Raw genomic sequence first — 24,246 nt, 5'->3', positions numbered from 1 at the left:
TGTCTGAAGACTACTGAGAACTCTGGTAGCTGAATCTCCTCTGACAGCAGTAGATTTTATGCCTGATGGCACTACCCTGGCTATTGGCTCTTCCCGTGGAAAAATTTACCATTATGATCTAAGAAAGCTGACATCACCGGTAAAAACAGTCAGTGCTCACAAAACCTCTGTGAAGTGTATACGCCTTCAGTACAGTAGCACTTGTTCAAAGGTAAAACATTTCCTCCTTATCACGCAGACTTAGGTTAATAAAAGGAAACCATTAACTTGAAGTCTTCTAAAGAAATATGTATACTGAACTGTCAATGTATTACAGGTATCAACATAAAGGAGAATCAGATACGTCAACTGAGCAAGAGAAATTGTATAGAAAACAAACATTAATTGTATACATTGTCCTTTTAATTTTCTTCTCATTCTTAAATACAGTTTCAGCATTGCTAGTTGTCTTGTGTAACATGAGTGAAGTTTAGTCTTAGGCCTGGTCTACACTGGGGTGCGGGGGGTTGATCTAAGTTATGCAGTTTCAGCTACGTGAATAATGTAGCTGAAGTCAATGTACTTAGATCTACTGACCGCAGTGCCTTCGCTGTGGTGAGTCGATTGCTGCCACTCCCCCGTCGACTCTGCCTGCGCCTCTTGCGGCGGTGGATTACAGGAGTCGACGGGAGAGCGCTCGGGGGAGGTCGATTTTATCACGTCTAGACACGACACGATAAATCCCCCCCAACCCCCCCACGATCGATCGCTGCCAACTGATCCAGCAGGTAGTATAGACATACCCTTAAACTCTTTTTGGGTGTGGCTATAGTGCTGTTCTGGGCCTCCGCTTCACCCAAGGGGGAGTCCTGTGACACGTCAATGTCATTCTTAGGGTATGTCTACACTTGGAGTGGGATGTGTGATTTCCATCTTGCATAGACATACTCATGTTAGCTGTCACTGAGCTAGCATGCTAAAAATAGAAGTGTAGCTGGGGTAGCATGGTGAGTGGTTGCACGGGCTACCCATCTTGAGTTCAAACCCCCCTGAATCCCATGGGTACGTACTGTGACAGAGTTCTGTTACCAATCTGCCTGAGGCATCAGGTGATGAGGCTGAGGCCACAGGATCGTTTGTGGGGGGATGACAAAACACATCAAGTGTCTAAGTTTTAAAGCTTTATTGATAAAATAATAAAATAACAGCTGAGAGTGCGGGGGAGGGGAGGGTCCCCACAATACTCAGGAAGGAAGAAAGCATTAGTGCCCTAAACCACTTTCGTACTCACACCCGCACTACCTGAGGCTGGCCAAGCGTGGGTGTAACATAAGAAGAAGAGGGGGAGGGGTGGGCGGGAGTTCTTGTCCTGTGCACGGGTCATCCAGGATCTGCTGTGATCTCCGATTTTCCTTAGCTTCCAGGAGGGTTTTAAGTCCTGGGGTTTCTTGGGGGCATCTCCTTCAGAGACCTTTGCTCCCCATACTCTGTGTACCAGTCCAAACCAGCCTTCCGTGGCTTCTTCATCTTTCCCAAAACACACCGGTTTCAGGGCTGTGAGACTGTTTTGTTTGTCCCTGGCTGGCCTTTGCCATCTTGCTTCTTTTCGCGGCCTCTGCAGTTCGTTCAACAACTCTCCTTTCTCACGGCTGGTTGGGGGGGTTGGACTCTTCCCCCCCCCTTCTGTCTTGGCAGGTAGTAGCTGGCCTTGGGCTGGAGTCAGCGTCTTATCTTTGGGTTTAGCTGGAACATCAAGTTAACCTGTGTTTTGGGTTGTTATTTTTCCTTCTTTCCTCCCTCTTCCCAGCCTTTTGCAACCTGCAAAGGAACTTTTCAGTCCACACTCACACCTTTGACCCTCCCCAAAATGCTTTGCGATGCTTGCAGCAGCGTTAGCAACATGCAGTGCTGATCGGCCTTCCCAGGGAACCCCCTGAGGGGGGTCATGGGGGTGTGACAGTACACGGCATGCCTAGCCCACGCCACCAATCACTGCTGCCCATGCTACCATGGCTACACGACTGCTTTTAGTGCACTAGCATGATGAGAGCTAGTGCAAGTATGTCTGTGTGACCTGGGAATCGCTCCCCCAGCTCCTAGTGTAAACATACCCTTAGAGTCCCCAGGCTTCAGCATCCCAGTTTCTCACTGTGACTCTGCCCTTTTAGTTTGCTCCCTGCACACGTTTTCTCTCCAGGGAGCTTTATAATCAGAAAATGTTGACTTGTGTTGCTGCAAACCTTTACCAAACCAAGTATTGTTTATTAGTCAACAGGAACAGTGTATTAGGGAAATAAGGTAAATTAACAGAGAAGGCCTAGACTCATGAATCATAGAATATCAGGGTTGGAAGGGACCTCAGGAGGTCATCTAGTCCAACCCCCTGCTCAAAGCAGGACCAATCCCCAATTAAATCATCCCAGCCAGGGCTTTGTCAAGCCTGACCTTAAAAACTTCTAAGGAAGGGGATTCCGCCATCTCCCTAGGCAACGCATTCCAGTGTTTCACCACCCTCCTAGTGAACAAGTTTTTCCTACTATCCAACCTAAACCTCCCCCACTGCAACTTGAGACCATTACTCCTTGTCCTGTCCTCTCCTACCACTGAGAATAGTCTAGAACCATCCTCTCTGGAACCTCAGTACTCTCAGGTAGTTGAAAGCAGCTATCGAACCCCCCCTCGTTCTTCTCTTCTGCAGACTAAACAATCCCAGTTCCCTCAGCCTCTCCTAATAAGTCATGTGTTCCAGACCCCTAATCATTTTTGTTGCCCTTCGCTGGACTTTCTCCAATTTTTCCACATCCTTCTTGTAGTGTGGGGCCCAAAACTGGACACCATACTCCAGATGAGGCCTCACCAATGTCTAATAGAGGGGGACGATCACGTCCCTCGATCTGCTCACTATGCCCCTACTTATAGATCCCAAAATGCCATTGGCCTTCTTGGCAACAAGGGCACACTGCTGACTCATATCCAGCTTCTCGTCCACTGTCACCCCTAGGTCCTTTTCCGCAGAACTGCTGCCTAGCCATTCGGTCCCTAGTCTGTAGCTGTGCATTGGGTTCTTCCGTCCTAAGTGCAGGACCCTGCACTTATCCTTATTGAGCCTCATCAGATTTCTTTTGGCCCAATCCTCCAATTTGTCTAGGTCCTTCTGTATCCTATCCCTCCCCTCCAGCGTATCTACCACTCCTCCCAGTTTAGTATCATCCGCAAATTTGCTGAGAGTGCAATCCACACCATCCTCCAGATCATTTATGAAGATATTGAACAAAACCAGCCCCAGGACCAACCCCTGGGGCACTCCACTTGACACCGGCTGCCAACTAGACATGGAGCCATTGATCACTACCCGTTGAGCCTAATCTAAACTTGAATCTAATCAAACTTTATTCTCTCCTTGCACGTTTTGGATAAGTTCCACACAGGCCAGATATTTCTGTTCCTGGCCTGGCAGAGACAGTCAGCCTCTGCAACATTTTTCTCTCTTTACCTCAGTCCGAGACTTATCTTGAACTGCTCCTGCCACTTACCTCTGCCCTCTCTCTCTGCTGGGGTCTTTAATGGTTTTGTGTCCCTGTTGAGCCTAGTCTTAGACCTTGGGAAAATAAACCTGCTACTCTGTCTGGAGCTAGGCTGTGGGCATTTCCCTATTAAATGGCTTCTTCGTGGGTCCATTAAGGACCGTCAGTATTCTTTCTGGAGGTATTTTATCTCTGCTATTGTCCATTTCCTGTTTGTTTCCCACTAACAGCCTCCTTTGATTTAACTCCATGCAGTCAAGCACAGTAATAGCAAGCAGGTAAAATGAGGCACACACAATATTAATAGAAATAGTACAGAAATCTCCCACATTCTCCACATTTGCTTTAAGACCTCTGACTCCCTACTTGTAATCAGAAACTGAGAGGTTATATTTGTTTAGACCAATTTCTTGCAATTTAAACATTTTGTGAAACTTGTCCATATTTTGAACAGGAAAAAAGAATTTGTGTATTTTTTTTTCCTTTAAGTTGGAGCACTAATAACCTCTCAAATTTGCTGTTTCTCTTCAGTCCAGCTTTAATAAATGTTCTTCAAATAAACCACCATCCAGAAGAACAGATGTTAAAGTGAATAGCAATGTTGGAGGAATTCAGAATACTGGCATCATCAAAAGTCTTACCTCTAACCCACCAATTACAGTGTCACCCCAGCCCATGTCAACAATTGAGAGTAAAGGAGCAGATGTTGTTCAGGACAAAACAGGTAAGGAATCTGTTTTTTAGAATAGGAAATTATCTGAGTTTGTGGAAAAAAGATCTTGGAGCAATACTTCTCATGCTTTGGCCGCCTTGCAGTATGAAAGTTCACAAGTCATTATGTCACTGTGAAATATTATTTTTATATGTTTGTGTTTATAATTGAATTCAACTGCCTTGACCATGAGACTATCCTTTCTCTTCCCGCAGTTCCCTAACTCATTCACCACATGCCTTCAAACCGCTGCAACAAATCAGGAAGGTATTGACCAACAACAGCCCCATTGCTAGATAACCTTAATTCAATCCCAAACTGGGTCGGTCCTGTGCACTGAATGAGGCAGACATCCTTGGGGGGGGGGGGGAAGAAACAGTATGAGATCATGTAATTGAAGGCTGTATCCTATAGCATACACACAAGGAAGTCAAATTAAGGCCACAGGCAACATTAATTCTAACATTTTATAAGTTTTTTAACTTCACAACCTTAATTTTCTTTTTATTGTAGGGTTTTTATTATAATATTTAGCTTAGTACAGGAAGTGCCCGTTTTGCCCATTTACATTGTTAGTGATACAGGCAGTGTTAAACCCCAAAACAAAAGAATGTAAAAGTTTTCTAGCCTACTTAGGGCTTGTCTAGACTAACAGTTAGTCCATGGCAAGCTGGGTTGTAAATCTACCTCTCACTGTCTATGTAGACCCTACTGCTGCTCACTAAAAGTTCCCTAGTGTGCTTTGATGTACATCACTTTGAAACAAGAATAGATCAAAGCAAGCTAGGGAATTTGTAGTGCACAGCAGCAGGATCCCTGTGGACAATTAGTGAGAGGTAGATTTACACCACAGCTTGTTGCGCACCAACAGCTAGTCTAGACAAACCTGCAGTATAATAGGTATGGTGATATGTTTTTCCATAAAATTGGGAGCAGCCACAATTTAATCACCATTATGTCAACCCTAAAACTGCACGTTCTTATCATACAATAGCTATATATGAGCTGAAGGAACTGAGAAGGTCACTGGGTCCATGTGACATTACCCAGGATACAATCTGGACAGTTGAACAGCTGTGTCCCTTTAATTCTCTAGCCAGAGGTGTCTTTTACACTGTTTTGCTGTCAGAACATCCACTCCTGCCCTGTTCACACAGCTTTTAGCATGCAAATTCACTCTGACTAGTCACTCATGAATTACATACAGTGCAACACCCACAAATTCTTAGTTCTAGCTTTGTCACCCCAGAATTATGCGTCTTGTATTGTCCAGGACACTACTAAACAATGCAAGCTCATAAAAAGTCCGTCATTTCATCAAAGGAAAATGCTGTATGCACTAGTTTTATCCCAAATGGAGTTTCCCACAGACTTTAATCCAACACACTGGTTAAGATAAAAACATAATAAAATCTATCTTTATTAACTTCAAAAACGTATAAGTGATTGCAAGTGATGATGCATGAAAGTCAGGAGTGGTTACAAAATAAGAGTAATACACAAGCTAAGTGAACTTAAAATCAAAAAAAAATTTTGTCTCACCATGTGCTGCTATACATTGCACAGGCTGAGTCTCCTTTCAGCCTGAGACCATTCCCCCTTATCTGAGTTCTTTGAGAGTTGTTGATGTCAAGACAGAAAGATGGGAGGAGGAGAGGTGAATCAAGTGTTTTCCTTCCTCTTTAGAATTCAGTTTCTTCAGCTAGAAACATCCTTGCTGAGTCATGGTGACATGCAATCCTCTGTGGATGTGAGGTTGAAATTGTCCCTGGGGTGAAATGTAAATTTCTTGTTTACACCTTCCCCCTGCTGGAGGATGGCTGCTTAAGTAGGTGATTGCCCTTTAGCACCTGTCTGGGGTGATAGTGTGTCTTTGTCTCTGAAACTGATTTGTGGGTGTTACCCCAAATTACAGTTTATTTCAGTAACTAGCATACAGTAGAATCTTATAACTTTGCATATAATGTCGCTACACACATTTTAACATGATAATGATATTCAGCAGATTGACTTTTCAAATGATGCCTCACAAGGCATACTTTGTGCAAAATTTATCATAGTCTTGTAAAAGTGGTGACCATAATAGTAGACTGTCACAGTCCACTTTATATAATTAATCTTGTTGAGTTTAACTGTGGTAGAGTGATAAAAAGATTACCTGTAGACTGTTTAGGTTCTGCATGAAATTATAAAATGTAAGAACGGCCATACTGGGTCAGACTAATGGTCCATCTCACCTAGTGTCCTGTTTTCCAACAGGTGGGTTGTGCCAGATGCTTTAGAGGGAATGAACAGAACAGGGAAATTATCAAACGATCCAATCCCTGTTGTCCAGTCCCAGCTTCTGGCAGTGAGCAGTTTAGGGACACCCAGAGCATAGAGTTGTCCCTGACCATCTTGGCAAATAGCTATTGATGGACTTATCCTCCATTAGCTTATCTAATTCTTTTTTGAACACAGTTATGCTTTTGGCCTTCACAACATCCCCTGGCAATGAGTTCCATGGGTTGACTGTGTGGTTTTTTGTGAAGAAGTACTTCCTTATGTATGTTTTTTAAACTCACTGCCTATTAATTTCATTGGGTGACTCCTAGTTCTTGTGTTATGTGAGGGAGTAAAATAACATTTCCTTATTCACTTTCTCCACACCATTCATGATTTTATAGACCTTTATCATATCTATCTGTCCCGTGTCCGTCCATCCGTCCCCGTTAGCCATCTCTTTTCTAAGTCTCACTTAGAGGGCTCCCTAGAAAGGCATTCCTCTGAGCTTTTTATTGTTAGCAGGGTCTTGTTCTAGGTGCAGTTTTTGCCCAAGAGGCTTAAAACGTGGAATGCTTTGCGGGCTAGTTTTTTGTATCCCCCTGACTCTGCTTTCCAGCTCTCACTAGAAAGATAGCTGGGGAATATAGGATGAGAGTTAGGTTAGTTAAATCTCCCAGGGACTTGTGGAGATCTTTGCCTTTTACTCAAGAATCAGATTATATATGCCCGATGCTAACAAAACAAAAGAAGAAAATTATGGTGCAGCATATTTTGTGATATTTGTTTTAAAGGCATGCTCCATTTTTTTTATTTGACTTTACTTTTGCATGACTAGTGTTAGACTTGGAACTGCCTGTCTTGCTTTTCATGCCACAGTATTTGTAGTGAAGAGGAAGGCTAAATGAGTTTTCTCATTCCTCTGGAGTTTATGCATCACACCTGTACTTTGGGTGAGAGAAGTACTTACAGTTAGCCCTTAAAGATGCAGGAAGTTCTTTACATTTTTTTTCTTTTAAAATAAAGCTCACCACAAAAGCAGTTAATGCATGTGCCCTTGTTGCGTTATTTTTTAACATTGTATATTGCTTTGGCGGAGAAGATGATGCTAATTAGCAGCTGTTTTGCAGGATTTCTGACCCTTACTCTTCAAGGAAGTAAATGTCATTGCTCTGTAAGGTATAACTTACTGGAATTTAACTTGAGCAAATTCAGTTCTGAAAAAATATTCTCAAGTCTATTGAGCAAGTCTTCGAAAGGTTTCAAGACTCAGAAAAAAATGTTGAATGGTTTTTTTATGCAGCTAAACTTTCCCTCTTTTTAAATAAAGAGAAGTATGTTTAACAACATTTATTAAACAATAAGCCACTGTAGTCTTTAGGGACACTGATTAATTAACCCCCTTGGGTATGCAGTGCAGTATGAGGTGAAGTAGAATGCTTCCTGTGTACCCAAGAAGTATCACTAATCAACATTACTGCACTGTCTGGAGAGTGGGTTTTGTTTTTGTTTTTTTTCCAGTTCCAACATGCACTTATTAAAAGCATTCATCATTCCTATTTAAATATTTTACTGAGTCCTAGCACACAAACAAGACCAATTAAAAAAAAAAAGTTTTAAAGAGTGCATGCTTGAAATTGGCACCTGGGTAATGCTATAAAATAGCATACTTTCTTGTATATGAGCCAAAACCCGGTGCTTAAGTTTTATGGAGGCTCCTTTGGGTGTTAGTGAGAGCAAAACCTATTAGGTGAAATAGTACACATTTATCGCAATATTACATGTAGGATAGAGTGGAAAGGAATCTAAGCTCAGAGAGAACACTGTATGCCAAAATATATCAAACTGAAATTCAGAATGTGATCCAAATTACAAGTTTATGGATCTTATTATGCAAACACACATGGGTATGAGTAACTTACCTTTCATACACATGCATAGTTACACTGAGTTTAGTTGGACTACTTGCATGATTGAAGTTACTTGTGTGTAAATGTTTGCAGGACGGGGCCCTATGAATGGATTTCACCCTGATTTGTTGTTAATTTACTCATAGATTCATAGGCATATGCATTGTTGTAGCCATGTTGGTCCCAGGATATTTAAGGTAGCTAACCCACATTGTGTCTCTATTTCAACTGCGACATTCAGACCTGAAGAAGAGCTCTATGTAAGTTCAAAAGCTTATCTCTAACCAAGAGACGTTGGTCTTATAAAAGATACTACATAATTCACCTTGTCTCATAGATTCATAGACTTTAAGGCCAGAAGGGACCATCATGATCATGTAGTCTGAGCTCCTGCACATGGCAGGTCACAGAGCCTCTCACACCCACTTAACCTCTGGCTGAGTTACTAAGTCTTCAAATCGTGATTTAAAGACCTTAAGTTACAGAGCATCCAACATTTAGTCCAGTTCAAACCAGTAAGTAACCTGTACCCTATATTGCAGAGGGGCGCAAAAACCCACAGCATCTCTGCCAATCTGACCTGAGGGGAAATTCCTTCCCAATCCTAAACAGTTAGTGATCCTAAATCCTGGCGATCAGTTAGACCCTGAGCATCTTGGTGAGATCCACCAGCCAGACACCTGGAAAAGAATTCTCTGTAGTAACTTAGAGCCCTTCCCATCTAGTAACCAGTCTCTGGCCATTGGAAATATTTGCTACTAGCAGTCGCAGATGGGTCACATGCCATTGTAGACAGTCTCATCATACCATCCCCTCCATAAGCTTATCAAGGTCAATCTTGAAACCAGATTGAAAAAATTAAACTAAAACTAAAAAACTTAGATTTTTTTTTGCCCACACTGCGCCACTTGAAACACTGTTCCAGAACCTCATTCCCCTGATGGTTAGAAACAGTCATCTAATTTCAAGCCTAAACTTGTTGATGGCCAATTTATATCGGTTTGTTCTTGTGCTAATCGGTTTGCTCTTGTGCTTAATTTAAATAACTCCTCTGCCACCTTCATATTTGTTCCTCTGATCTATTTATAGAGAGCAATCCTATTTCTCCTCAGCCTTCATTTGGTTAGGCTAAACAACCCAAGCTCCTTGAGTCTCCTCTCATAAGGTAGGTTCTCCATTCCTCTGATCATCCTAGTAGTCCTTCTCTGCATTTGTTTTAGTTTGAATTCATCTTTCTTAAACACAGGAGACCAGAATTGCACTCACTATTCCAGATGAGGTCTCATCAGTGCTTTGTATAATAGTAATAACACTTCCCAGAGTCTACTGAAAATATCTCACCTGATGCATCCTATGGTTACTTTGGCCTTTATCATAGCTGCATCACATTGACGGCTCATAGTCACCCTGTGGTCAATACACCTGTATCTTTCTCTTCCTCTGTCGCTTCTAACTGATACATCCCCAGCTTATAGCAGAAATTCTTGTTGTTAGTCTCTAAGTGCAAGGTCATGACTATTAAATATCATCCAATTTCTGTTACTCCAGTTTTCAAGGTCCTCCAAATCTTCTTGTATGATATTCCGGTCCTCCTCCATATTGGCAATACCTCCCAACTTTGTGTCATCCGCAAATTTTATTAGCACATTTCCACGTTTTGTGCCGAGGTCACTAATGAAAACGTTAAATAAGACTGGTCCCAAAATTGATCTTTGTACTCCACTAGTAACTGCCCTGCAGCCTGACAGTTCACCTTTCAGTATGACCGGCTATAGTCTCCTCTTTAACCAGTTCCTTATCCACCTTTTAAAGGCATCTTTTAAAAAGTGGAAGTCAAATCCTAGTGAGGTAAATAGAAAGGTAAAGGTAAATAAACACTGCCAAATTTAAATGTAAAAATGTAATAAGAAAAGCCAAAAAGGAGTTTGAAGAACAGCCAGCCAAAAACTCAAAAGGTAATAACAAAATGTTTTTAAGTACATCAGAAGCAGGAAGCCTGCTAAACAACCAGTGGGGCCACTGGACGATCGAGATACAAAAGGAGCACTTAAAGACGATAAAGTCATTGCAGAGAAACTAAATTAATTCTTTGCTTCGGTCTTCATGGCTGAGGATGTTAGGGATATTCCCAAATCTGAGCTGTCTTTTGTAGGTGACAAATCTGAGGAATTGTCACAGATTGAAGTGTCACTAGAGGAGGTTTTGGAATTAATTGAGAAATTTAACAGTAACAAGTCACTGGGACCAGATGACATTCACCCAAAAGTTCTGAAAGAACTCAAATGTGAAATTGCGGAACTATTAGCTATGGTTTGTAACCTGTCCTTTTTAAATCAGCTTCTGTACCCAGTGACTGAAAGATAGCTAATGTAATGCCAATATTTAAAAAGGGCTCTAGAGGTGATCCTGGCAATTACAGACCGGTAAGTCTAATGTCAGTACCGGGCAAATTAATTGAAACCATAGTAAAGAATAAAATAAAATTGTTGCGCAAAAGTCAACATGGTTTCTGTAAAGGGAAATCATGTCTTCCTAATCTATTAGAGTTCTTTGAAGTGGTCAACAAACATGTAGACAAGGGGGATCCAGTGGACACAGTGTACTTAGATTTCCAGAAAGCCTTTGACAAGGTCCCTCACCAAAGGCTCTTACATAAATTAAATTGTCATGGGATAAGAGGGAAGATCCTTTCATGGACTGAGAACTGGTTAAAAGACAGGGAACAAAGGGTGGGAATAAATGGTAAATTTTACGAATGGAGAGGGGTAACTAGTGGTGTTCCTCAAGGGTCAGTCCTAGGATCAATCCTGTTCAACTTATTCATAAATGATCTGGAGAATGGGGTAAATGGTGAGGTGGCAAAGTTTGCAGAGGATACTAAACTGCTCAAGATAGTTAAGACCAAAGCAGACTGTGAAGAACTTCAAAAACATCTCACAAAACTAAGTGATTGGGCAACAAAATGGCAAATGAAATTTAATGTAGATAAATGTAAAGTAATGCACATTGGAAAAAATAACCCCAACTATACATACAATATGATGGGTGCTAATTGAGCTACAACTAATCGGGAATGAGATCTTGGAGTCATCTTGGATAGTTCTGTAAAGACGTCCACGCAGTGTGCAGCAGTCAAAAAATCAAACAGGATGTTAGGAATCATTAAAAAAGGGATAGGGAGTAAGACGGAGAGTATTTTATTGCTCTTATATAAATCCATGGTATGCCCACATCTTGAATACTGTGTACAGATATGGTCTCCTCATCTCAAAAAAGATATACTGGCATTAGAAAAGGTTCAGAGAAGGGCAGCTAAAATGATTAGGGGTTTGGAACGAGTCCCATATGAGGAGAGATTAAAGAGGCTAGGACTTTTCAGCTTGGAAAAGAGGAGACTAAGGGGGGGGGGGCTATGATAGAGGTTTATAAAATCATGAGTGGTGTGGAGAAAGTGAATAAGGAAAAGTTATTTACTTGTTCCCATAATATAAGAACCAGGGGCCACCAAATGAAATTAATGGGCAGCAGGTTTAAAACAAAAGGAAATTCTTCTTCACACAGTCAACCTGTGGAACTCCTTGCCTGAGGAGGTTGTGAAGGCTAGGACTATAACAGGGTTTAAAAGAGAACTGGATAAATTAATGGAGGTTAAGTGCATTAATGACCATTAGCCAGGATGGGTAAGGAATGGTGTCCCTAGCCTCTGTTTGTCAGAGGGTGGAGTTGGATGGCAGGAGAGATATCACTGATCATTACCTGTTCGGCTCACTCCCTCTGTGGCACCTGCCATTGGCCACTGTCGGTAGACAGGATACTGGGCTGACCCAGTATGGCCATTCTTATGTTCACCTTTCAGTTGTCATATTAATCTCCATCTTTTCTAATTTAATTAATAATTTCCCATGTGGAACTGCATCAAGTGCTTTACTGAAATTCAGGTAGATTAGATTTACTGTATTTCCTTTGTCTAGAAAATCTTATCCTCTCAGAGAGAGAGAGAGATCAGGTTGGCCTGGCACGATCTACTTTTTATAAAACCATGTTGTATTTTATCCCAATTATCGTTTACCTCTGTCTTTAGTTACTCTCTTTCAGAATTTGTTCTAAGACTTTACATACAGTTGATGTCAAACTAACAGGCCTTTTTTTTTCTTTTCTTAAAAATAGATGTAATATATTTAGCAATTCTCCAGTCATGAGGTATGACGGCCTACGGGGTGGATTTTATTTAAATTACTAGTCAGGTAGACTCAATTTAATCATAGATTTCTACATAAAAGTGCATTCTTGTTGGTTGTTATAACCTTAATACATATTCTTCACAACTCAGAGATAGAGGTAGGTTTCATTTTTAGACGGTACACCCTTTACATTTTTTAAGTGATTTATTTTGAAAACTTGTCAGATTAATTTTACAGCTATATCAGAACATGAATGATTGGTTATTTCATTTACCAAAGGTAATTGAAGCAGATGTTTATGAAGTCACTGGGAGGTGAATTATCTCCAATTCAACAGTTTAATCATTAATATATGGAGGATTTTCTTGCCATGCTGTATTAAGAGGAGGACATCACCAGACAGACATTTAAATTGTTTCATTTAACTAAAACTACAACGTTATGTATTCTGGATTTTTTTTTCTTCAACAGCAAACATATAATATTTTAACAAAACAAGCATATGAATGTTTGAATTTAGTTAAACATTCAAGTTTTTTAAAATCAGGTTTGTTTTTGTTAAAATTGTTTTTAACTAAAATAGTTAAATTAAATATTTAAAAAAAAATTAATTGACTGTGTCAGTCAGGTCAACATGAGAAACTTAAAATATTGGCTTCTGCAGCTAACTCAGTCGTCTCTTCATCTTCATTTTCCTGTTTGTTCATAATCTGGAAAAGAAAAACAAGCTTTCCTGCTTTTTCAGGTCCCAAATGATTTCTCAATTTGGAATGAATTAGTCTGAAGGAAGAAAATATTCTTTCTACACCGGGAGAAGAAGCTATTGTTGTTAAAAGTGAGATTATCACTTCAACAGTGTCTGAATCCAAGTGTTTAGGTGACTTCCAAAGTTCACTGGTGTGACTTTCTTTAAAACATCAGCAAACATATATTTCTTGAAGGTTCACCCTTAGCTCTGAAGCTTATTATAGTTGGCATTGTGGAGGGATGATTGCTGGATGTCCATGTCATAGCCATCTCCTCTTCTTCAGCAGTTAAAGTTTGACCCTGGTACCGAGTATTGAGAATATTTGCAAGAAAATGAGCTGGAGATAGTGCTTGTCACATTCGGGCTTTTTTTTTTTTTTTTAATGCTTGCAATTTAACTCTGTCATTGCATATTTCTCTTTTTAAAATCGCACTCAGTTCCTTCCAGATTTCAACAGTATCAGCAATAAAACAGCTATTTCCCTGTATTTTGTTCAAGGCTACAGAAATAGGCTTCAGGATACTAAGCATGTGTCCAGCATTTCTCTTAAACCCAGTGTTGAGAACTTTGGCTGTGACAGAGCCATCTATTTTTTCACCATTTCGTTCGCAAACAGATTAGGGCAGTTCTTGATATAGTGTTCAAAACAGTTCACTACTGAGTTCCGTCACACATCTTGTGGGAGAGTTAGCTTGGTTCCTTCCACTCTTTTCAAAGCAGCTGCTGCAAAGTGGTTGTTACAGAAGTATTTTTTAATTTCAACAACATTAGCCTTTATTTCTGGAACACTGAAATCTTTGGCTGGGAGGTGCATCAAATGAGCACTGAAACCATATGTTATTAGCTTAGGACTCTCTTCTAAATTTCTTCTCATCTTGGATACATTTGCAGCATTGTCTGTGACCAAGCTGCATACTAGACATATGAATTTTTTTTCACAGTTCGTTTTAGCTAACAGAATGTCTTCTGTAAGGAAAACATTCCCTTCTTCTTTTGTCACACAAGCACTTACAACAGGATCATTGTGGACATTGCTCCACCCATCAAGACTCAGGTTAACAATTTCACCCTCTAGGCCTTTTGCACACTGCTCAATTTCTCTTTCATACACTTTATCCAGCAATTTACTTGCGACATCTGCTCTGTTGGGTGGACTGTATCCTGGTCTTAATGACTGAACCATATTAATGAAGTGTGGGTTCTCAGTCATACAGCAAGGACGGTTTGTTGCATTAAAAAAAATGGGCAATTTTTTCATCAGTTACCTCTTTTTGTAATCTGCTGGTTCTTATCACAAATTTTTATTTTTAGAGAGGGATTGGTTTCTGGATGATGGAGATTTTTTTTTTTTTTTTCCCTTTTCGCTACAGGTGATATACTGTGGCTATGTGACGTATGTGATGTGACTGAAACACTATCACTGGCAGATAACTCTGAAACTATAGAAAACGATGGTGATCTTGAACATAGATAGTCTTCAGAATCCTGTATGTTGAGGATGCATTCTCCTAAATAAAACAAGTCAATGCAGTTATTTAATTATTATTACCATACTGCTCATTTAGTATTACTCCATTGCGTTCAGTAACACTCAGTACTATTTTAAAGGTGAAATTGTAAAAGGAAGATATGTCCATTTCAGATTTTTTTTTTATTACAACTGCATCTAAAATGATGGTACCATGGAGTAACAACTATATTTTTTTGCTCAAACATGAAAATTCAAGAATAGTCCAGAAGGAAGACAGGCAGTCCTTAAGAAAGAAGTATGAAATAAGAAAGGTTACCAACCTGAAGATCCTGTATGTTCAGACATGTTCCTTTCATCATTTTCAACATAGCTGCCTCCTGAGAAGGAACACTTCTCATGATGTTGTTTCATTCGTGCACCAGGCCTTGGATTTCTTTGTTGCACTGTTGGCATTTTGCACATATGCTGTCTTACCCACAGATAGAGGAATTTCATTCAAATATTCCCAAACTGGGTCTCTCTTACAGCCGGTTGCCATTATAGGTTTTCCCTTCTAGTGAGAGAATGGTATGGTAGATCTCAAATCAATGAAGGCTACAGTCAGAAAGACCTCAAGACTTCTGTAATATGCTGCTCAGACAGTTTCCCTTTTGTTTCTACTGCCTGTCCCTCCCTTCTCACATTTATCTCTAGACTTCTTCTCCTTGTCCAGATCTATTCCGCCCCCCAACAATCTTCTGTTCCTTGAACTTTTTGAAACTTTGCACTTTTAGAGAGAGGTAAGGGATTGACTCTGTGTACACAAATTTGCAGAGGGACAATAGGGTTGAGGTCTGTTATTTCTCACCTCTATATATTATTTATTGATTTATTTAAAAATATTTTTGCTGTTAACAAGCATGTTATCTCTGGAGACACGAATCCATAGTTTGAGAACTGCGAAACTAAGCCTCTCTGATGGTATCTTCTAGACTGAGCACTGAGTCCCATTGGGTAGATAGAAAGATTAACCTAAATAATCTGTACAGAAGCCCCTGGAGCCCCATAAAATTGGGTCCCTAATCCATGAACTATTGGAACTCATTTACAAAACTTTTCTTAAAACATTACATGAATATATTGTCTCATACTATAGAATTAGAATGTATAGTCCCTATTCCATGATGAGATATCTTTGAACTATAATGTATCTTAATTAAAAAAAAATCAGATTTAAATAAAAAAATCAGATTTAAAAAAAAATTTTTTTAAATCATTGATTTTTATCCACCCTGACTGCAGTTACACACAGGAAAAAAAAAGTGCAGAGTCAAGTACTCAGAAGTTCGGAAATGCCAGAATTAAGGTTTCAATGCAACCTTAATTTGCCCCCTTGTGTGTATGTATTAGGATGCAGTCTTTATTTACATGATCACATACTATTTTTTCCACAGGACCCTGCCTCATTCAGTGTACAGGGTGGACCAGCTCTAGGCATTCATAATTAGTGGAACAGGGGTATGGAATTCAGAAACTCAGGACATTCCTAATTCAGCCTGTAAACCCATTTCCCAAAAATGGGTTTCCCATTCCACTGAGGATGTGTTTTCTTTTGATCCAAGTCTTAAAGTTAGCAGCACACCCCTTTCCAAAAAAATCAAAACCAGAGATGATTTGCAATGGCAACTTCAGCCAGGACAGAACAGAGATAGGATCAAAATTGTAAATGTCTCCTCCTTCATGTGGTGTCCCTATGGGCATTTCCTTCAGATGCACATGCACCCATGTGCCTTTGATTGGAAATTTTTGTTAGGAGTGTCTATTCAGCCTGCACTGTGCTCTCTTCCTCCTTGTGCTGTGGTCCAAGGATATAGAGAGGTTTACCCGGGCAAGCTGCCCTCTGTTCCTTCTTAATTCCCCTTGGCCTGAGATGGAGCATCTAGTGTGCCTGCATCTTGCTTAGTCTCTAGCTTAGCATTACTGTTTTTGTTTTAACCAGTTAGTTTTAGTATATTTCAGTTTATTTCATATGTTAGTTATTTTACAGGGGGTTTTGGTATAATATTTCCTCCCCCCACCCGGAGAGCTTCGGGGGCAGGGTGAGGTTTGGTTTTGTTTTGGGTTTTTTTGCTGGGGTGTTCTGGGATCCCCATGATTAAAACCATCTTCTGCTGGGAATCCATCCTGATTAGTGACAGACACTGTTGGTGAATCCACTGTTTAGGAGATACTCGCATAATCTGCAGAGTGCAAGATCTGCACATCTTTTAACAACAGATTGAGAAATAACAGATTAAATCAAGTTTCAGCTCCTAACGATGGGAATAGGCTTTGTGACCAGCCTCAGGCCCAGGAAATCCCTCTGTACATTGACATCTGAGTATTCTTTACTGCTGCCCTGTTGACCTTCATTTCTTGGTCAATCCTTGACAGAAAAGACTACAGAAGGTACTCCCAGGCTCCTAAGAAAAGAAGTTCTAGTTCTCCTAGTAGAGAGACTCATCGAAAAGAGTCTGGTCATCTCGGCGACTGTGCTCCAGAGACCTCAGGACACAAAAGGAGTTTCATAAAGGCTCCAAACTACTCTGGTACTTGAAGCTCTTTAAAGACTTCCAGTTCTTCAGAACACCATGGTACCAGTCATACCTTGGTACTGAAACCAATCCAGGTACTATTAAAGCATGATAGACCTAGCAGAGGCTCCAAACACTCTACTTCACAGAAGTCGGTGCTGGTTATGAGTATCCAAGATGTTGGTATCCATAGAAGACAGGCTATCTTCATCCTTGGTACCAGAGTCATCTAACAGGAATGTGTGTCAACTGTCAGTGCCATTGGTACCTGCCCCATCTTCCAAGCTGGGATCACAGGAGCAGGTAGTTCTCTTGGTACTGACACTGATTTCTGCAGAGTCTTTATTTATTTTTGGCTCATTTACACTTGGTACTGCAAGAATTTAGGTATTCTAGAGACTTGGTCATATCAGACAAGCCATAATCCCTCTTGTTAATGGGTTCCAGGTGCTTGTCCACACCAAAATCCACTTGGTCTCCAAGACCATATCTTTCACCGGTATCTCAGATCTCCAGTACAGATCGCAGCAGACAGGCAGTTGCATTTGCTTCGGTTGTCCACTCCACCTTTGGACTAAATCAAGGATGGTTCCTCAGACTCCCAAATCTCTGTATGGGGATCCCCTGACTGTTCTAGAAGAGACATTCTTCCATCTTTCTATCCTGCCAGGAAATCTGAGGGCAGATAACCTTATGCCCCTCTTTACCTGCATGACCAGCGTTGTATCCTCCCTCCTTTGCCTTGTGGTCAACTTCAGTGGCCATACTGGAACCTCTGGGCTATCTGCTATCAGCAGTTCTTGAAGCCTCCCAGTTCCTCCCATGGGGATTGTTAAGGGAGACACTCTGCCCTCTCATCACTCTCTCCTTAACAGCCTCAGAGTGGACAAGGAGGTGACATCACAAACTAGTATTTCATCAGCCTCCTCAAACAAGCCCATAATGCCACTTCCACCTTCTCTTGCTGAGTATTTTAAGCAGTTTTAGGAATTGGTTAAATGTATTTCTGAATCGTTATAGATTCTGCCAGAAGAGGTCCAGGAGTCCCAACGTAAGGTTTTTTTGACTTCAACTTTTGGCTGAAAGGCTCTACCAGTGAATGAAGCAAAACTAGATCCTATCAAAACCATCTGGCAAAGTCCAGCCACTGCATGCCTGCTTGCAAATGGGAGGACAAAAAAATTGCATACTGGTGAAAAAAATCAGAATTTCTATTCATTGACCCACCCTCCACTGAATTCTTTGGTTGTGGAAGCTGTCAATGAGCATAACACACATCATCAGATGAAGTTGATACACTGTGTCAAGGAACAAAAGCGTCTTGACCTATTTGGACTCGAGCTACTTAACAGTGACTCTATAATTCCAGCCTGTTAATTACCAAGCCCTGGTGGTAAAATACAACTACATCAATTAGGATAAATTCAACAATTGTATTGATCACCACCCAGCAGAACATTGTAATCAGTTCAAAGCTGTCATCACCAAGGGCCAGCTCTTGGCAAGAACCTCTCTGCAAGCTTCCCGAGATGCAGCCAGCACAGTGGCTCATTCCATCTCTACTGTAGTTGCTATGCATAGAATATCTGGCTACAACTGTTTCACTTTTCTAGGGAGGTCCAAAATACTGTAGCGAATCTTCCTTTCTAGGAGCTTAACCTCTTTTCTGAGTCCTCAGATGAACCTCTTCGCACTTGAAAAGATTCCAAGGCCTTGCTCAGTAAGTAAGAGAAAATGTAGGCGATTGTACACTGCATAGAGAGCTCATCTGATTCAATACTATTTCTCCCATAGATCCACTGAACCACCTAAAAGAAACCCAGCTATCAAAAGAAGAGACTACGCACTGTGACTATTGCTGCAACCATCACCACCTAGCAGTCCTCTTTCTCCAAACATCAATGTTGATGATGATTTGGTCAAGGGCACGGAATATCCCTACAATAGGAATCTTCAGCTGCACCATCCTGTCTGCCTCCCTCTCTTTGAAAACTGACGCTTCCATTTCCAACCAGCCTGGGAACTAATCATATCCAGCAAGTGGGTTTTGGAAGCCACAACTCTGCGTTACAACAGTCAATTCACCTCCGTCCCCACCTTCCCCATCCCTTTTCAGGGACCCTTCTCACAAACACCTGCTGAGTCAGGAAGTCAACTCTCCCCTATGTATAGGGGCCATAGAAGCAGTTTCAGCCAAGCACAGAGGGAAGGGTTTGAATTCCAAGTTTTGTTTTTTTTTCTGGTCCCATAAAAGAACAGAGGATGGAAACCAATATTAGCTCTGGCACTCCTAAACACCTTTATGAAATCACAAAAATTCAGGATGGTGACTCTTTCAGCTATAATTCCATTGTCAGATTCTGGGAATTGATTCTTGGCCCTCAGTCATCAGGATGTATACTTCCATATCACAGTTCACCCCTTTGATAGGAGGATTCTTCGCTTTCTAGTCAGCCAGTCTCTTGCAGTATGAAGTACTCCCTTTTGATTTTTTTCCTCTGCCTCAAGAGTGTCCTCAAACATATTAGCAGTGGTAGCTGCTCATTTGCGTTATCTGGGAATAATAGTTTTCGCTTACTTTGGTTGGTTGCTGAAGGGACAGTCGTACAACAAAACTCAGTGTGTCTGCCATCCATCTAATGATGTCTGTCTTCCATAGATTAAGATTTCAACTCAGTATTGAGAAGTCCACCTTGACTCTGGTTTAGCAAATAGATTTCATAGGGGCTTCTTTGAATTCCATAACAGCTATAGCTTATCTTCTGAGGGACAGATTTGTAACTCTAACAAACCTCATTTCCAAGCTGCAAGTAGGTCCCCAGACTTCAGCAAGAAATTGTCTTCCTATGTTAGTTCTTATGGCAGCATGTTTTTTTGTAATACACTACACCAGATTATGCCTTTGCTGCTTTCAAGGATGGCTCAAACAGTCTATATTCTGAACATACAGTCTAGACAAGCTCCTATGAGTCCCTCACCATGAATTGGACTCACTCAGTGGATGGAGGGACCCCTCTAAAGTCTGTGCAGGAGTCCCATTCATCCAGCTTCCTCTCACTGTTAGTATAACATCAGATGTATCCCTTATGGGATGGGGAGTGCACCTCGGGCAGGGGTGGGCAAACTTTTTGGTCCAAGGGCCACATCTGGGTATGGAAATTGTATAGCAGGCCACGAATACTCACAAAATTGTGGTGTTGGGGTTGCGGGAAGGGATGCAGGCTCTGGCTGGGGGTGGGGGCTCTGGGGTGGGGCTGGCGATGAGGTGCAGGAGGGTGCTCTGGGTTGGGACCAAGGGGTTTGGAGGGCAGAAGGGTGCAAGCTCTGGGCAGTGCTTACCTCAAGCAGCTCCTGTAAGCAGCAGCATGTTCCCCCCTCCGGCTACTATGCAGAGGCGTGGTCAGACGACATTGCGTGCTGCCCCATCCACAGCTCCCATTGGCCACGGTTCCCAGCCAATGGGAAATGTGGGGGCTGTGCTTGGGGCGCGGGCAGTATGTGGCAGCTTTAAGATGACATAAGACTGGCCATACTGGGTCAGACCAAAGGTCTTTCTAGCTCAGCATCCTGTCTTCCGACAGTGGCCTATCCCAAGTGCCCCAGAGGGAATGAACAGAACAGGTAATCAAGTGATCCATCCCCTGTCATCCATTCCCAGCTTCTGGCAAACAAAGCCTAGGGGTACCTCGCTAATTGCTCATTTTCTAAACACTAGTTTTAGAGCTTGGCAGGTGGAGGGGAAAGCAGCTTGAAGATACGCATGCATATATTATATATAATTTTAAATTGAAAATTTAACAGCTGGATATTTAAGCAGAGACTGCTTTTATTGCTGGATAATATTGATAGGTCCTTATAAAGCTTATAAAAGTACTTTACTTTTTGGGGAGTGGGGTGTTGGATTTTTTATTTATTTATTTTTTACTAATTTCCATTTATCCTGACTGCATCCATCAAATAAACAATACATTTTGTAGCGTTACCTGTAAATCTTAGTTTGAGCATTTGTCCCCATTAACAAGACTCCTTGTATAAAAGGAATAAGTCAGCTGATATTTTTTCTCTCACGCGTGTGACTGGAGGCATCAATGAGGTACAGGCAAAGCTATCAGAGTTGGTTTTCTAATTAGAATTGTTATAAGATAGTACAATAAAAGTATAGAAAACTTTGTTTTGCCTTTTGTTCGGGAAACTGCTTGGATTGATGTTCAGTTTGAGATTTTGTAAAGCAAGCAGAATCTTTTATTTTTTTTGATTAAATGAATCAGTAAATCCGTAATTGAATGTTGTTGTTATCTTAAGGTTTTCCTCGTAGCGGCAGCATGGATGTAATTATATCTAAAGAAACAGATCATGGGAAGAATGCCGATATGACTAATTTTGATGATCTGGGACGAGATAGTTTGGGTGACATGTTCTCTCCAGTCAGAGATGGTAAGTTGTTAATATTGAAACTTGTAAGATTAGATACAGTGCAGATGAATTCTCGCTGTGTGCTCTGTCTGGCATCATTTTGTGCAGAACTTCTCCTTATAACAAGGCTCATGCGTTTAGTCTTGTACATATTGCACAGGATCTTATCTTTTTGCAGACTTTGGAAAACTAGGATTTTGTTTTAAGTAGGCAGATAACAAACTTTCATCAGAGCATATGTGTAAAAATGCAAGAGTTGGTTATAAGAAAATATCAGTGTTGAGTGTCAATAAAAATGCTGCAAAGAGTCCTGTGGCACCTTCTAGACTAACAGACGTATTGGAGCATGAGCTTTCGTGGGTGACTACATGCATCCGACAAAGTGGGTATTCACCCACAAAAGTTTATGCTCCAGTACGTGTGTTAGTCTATAAGGTGCCACAGGACTCTTTGCCGCCTGTATAGATCCAGACTAACACGGCTACCCCTCTGATAATAAAAACGCTGCCACTGTGGTCTTTTGAATACTTATTGTCCGAGATGGGCCTGTGGTGCACAGTCTAGATCCAAGTTTTCCCAAAGTCCCGGGATCCTGGTCGCACCTCAGACTCTTTCCCTATGATACATATTTTTAAAACTTATTAGAAACAAAAGTAGGAAATAGACTAATGTGGCGCTCAAGTACCCAGAAGACAAATTAATAAGCAAACGATCAGAGGCGTTATTTGTATTGATTTCTAGGAGCTTATGTTGATGGGGAAGTCAGAGTAGTGCCTCTGCTTTCGCCTTTGGGCTATGATCCTGTAAGCACACGCACTAATGTGGACCTCTGCACCTGTGGGCAACCCTATTGGAAGTCGTGCATCTGTACAAGTAGAGCCCTATAGATCTGCAGAAACAAATTTTGTATCTTGAGCCCCACAAATCTGTTTTTTATCTGTGGACCGTTTCTGTAGATCGGATACAGATACAAACTTTATATCCGTACAGCGCTCTATGCAAGAGTCTGTACTAGCACGTCTCAGTGCAGAAGCAGGAGTTCAGAATACAGAAGTTGTTCCTGTTTCATAGTTCAGTTAATTGCTTATTTTTAAACTACGGTGTTGACATAGAAAACTGACACAGATTCAATCTATACAAGTTTTAAATTGACCTTTTTATTTTTGTCAATATTTTGTAGATGTTGCCATTTACAAAACAAATGAAGATCTTCCAGGAAAAGGAGATGGTAAGTGCTTTTGCAGTGCATTTCTGTTTACCGTCAAAGTTAAAAACAGAAGAATCCTGGTTAGCCAGGGCATTATGCCAGCTTTATGCTGATATGGTTCCATTGAAACCAAACCATCCATGCAGTCAAACATCGGTGGAAGTGCACTGGTATAAAATGGATGTAATAATGTCAGAGCCCAATGTGTATAACGTTTGGTGTGCTGTGTAACAGCAAATCATAACTGTTTTAAGAAAAGCATTCCTGTAGGTAATCAGTAGTGCAGGATGTGGGTTTTCTCTCCATGTTTGCTTGTTTGATTATGTGTTTATGAATACTTCAGTGTAAGCCAGAAAAGCCTTTTGTTTTCTCTCTCCCTTTCAGGTTTGGCTTTGCAGCCCTACTTTCCTGGTTTGGATTTCCTTCCCCAATTCAACACTGTGTTTCCCATAAAAAGAAACACAGTAGGTGTTTGCATGCAAGGGACACGTTCTAGCCCATTACATGCATTTGTGGGCTCTCCTATTAAAGAAGAAGATGAGCATCCAAATCAAGATGCTGAAGCTACAAAAATAAGTATTGGAAAACAAGAATCTAGAGAACCCTTGAAACAGGTACTCTACGCTAATTCTTCTCATAAATGATAGTTTTTTGTTTTGTTTTTAAGTGTATGCCTCTTACCTTTTACCTGCAATAAATACTTTTTTTGCTGATGGGGAATTTGCCAAAAATTGTTCCAGCTAATGTGTTCTAAAAGGACTGCAAAATAACCCTTAGATGTCACAATAACTTTACGGTATCTCTGTTTTACTCCAGTTTAGACCATTCTGATTCTTGATCTCTTTAAATGTCTGACTTACAATGAATCACTTTTGAGAAGTCTATTGTGGTCTTGAGCAACATGATATTCGAGTTTACATCCTTTTTTAAAAAGTCCTTGGCATTATAATACATTGAAACCAATGAAGACAAATTATACTACCATGCAGAATATTTCTAATTTCTGAATAGTTGGGAGCTATTTCTTCTTGACTTAGAAAGCATTTTCCACAAAACTCTTAGGAATTAGAAAGGGGAAAATGTCATTTCTTTTGAGGTGGTCTCTGCTTACTCCTCTTTATGAAATCTGCTTCCACCTCTGTTGCTGTTGAGATTCAGGAACTCTCTAGAAAGCCATGCTTGCAGCACTGAACCTTTACAGCTGAATTTACAAAAGGCCCACGTCACTCCAGTTCTTTTCTTTCTGTAGCTAGCTTTGAGTATCAGTTGGTTATGAGGCTGATTTTT

At 40.8% G+C, this 24,246-nt stretch overlaps 1 protein-coding gene across 1 annotated transcript in view; it reads left to right on the top strand.

The window, feature by feature from the left end:
- Positions 1–24,246, top strand: part of NEDD1 (NEDD1 gamma-tubulin ring complex targeting factor) — a 59,405-nt gene that overhangs the window by 18,391 nt on the left and 16,768 nt on the right. Inside the window, exons 7-11 of the mRNA XM_084650176.1 lie at positions 10–211; positions 4,035–4,227; positions 21,642–21,773; positions 22,933–22,980; positions 23,344–23,573. Coding sequence (XP_084506302.1) covers positions 10–211; positions 4,035–4,227; positions 21,642–21,773; positions 22,933–22,980; positions 23,344–23,573 — 805 coding nt within the window. The remainder of the gene's footprint in view (positions 1–9; positions 212–4,034; positions 4,228–21,641; positions 21,774–22,932; positions 22,981–23,343; positions 23,574–24,246) is intronic.

The sequence above is a fragment of the Lepidochelys olivacea genome (assembly GCF_965140295.1).
Source record: "Lepidochelys olivacea isolate rLepOli2 genome assembly, chromosome: 1".
NCBI classification, from domain to species: Eukaryota; Metazoa; Chordata; order Testudines; family Cheloniidae; genus Lepidochelys; species Lepidochelys olivacea.
This window is presented reverse-complemented; position numbering and strand designations above follow the sequence as displayed.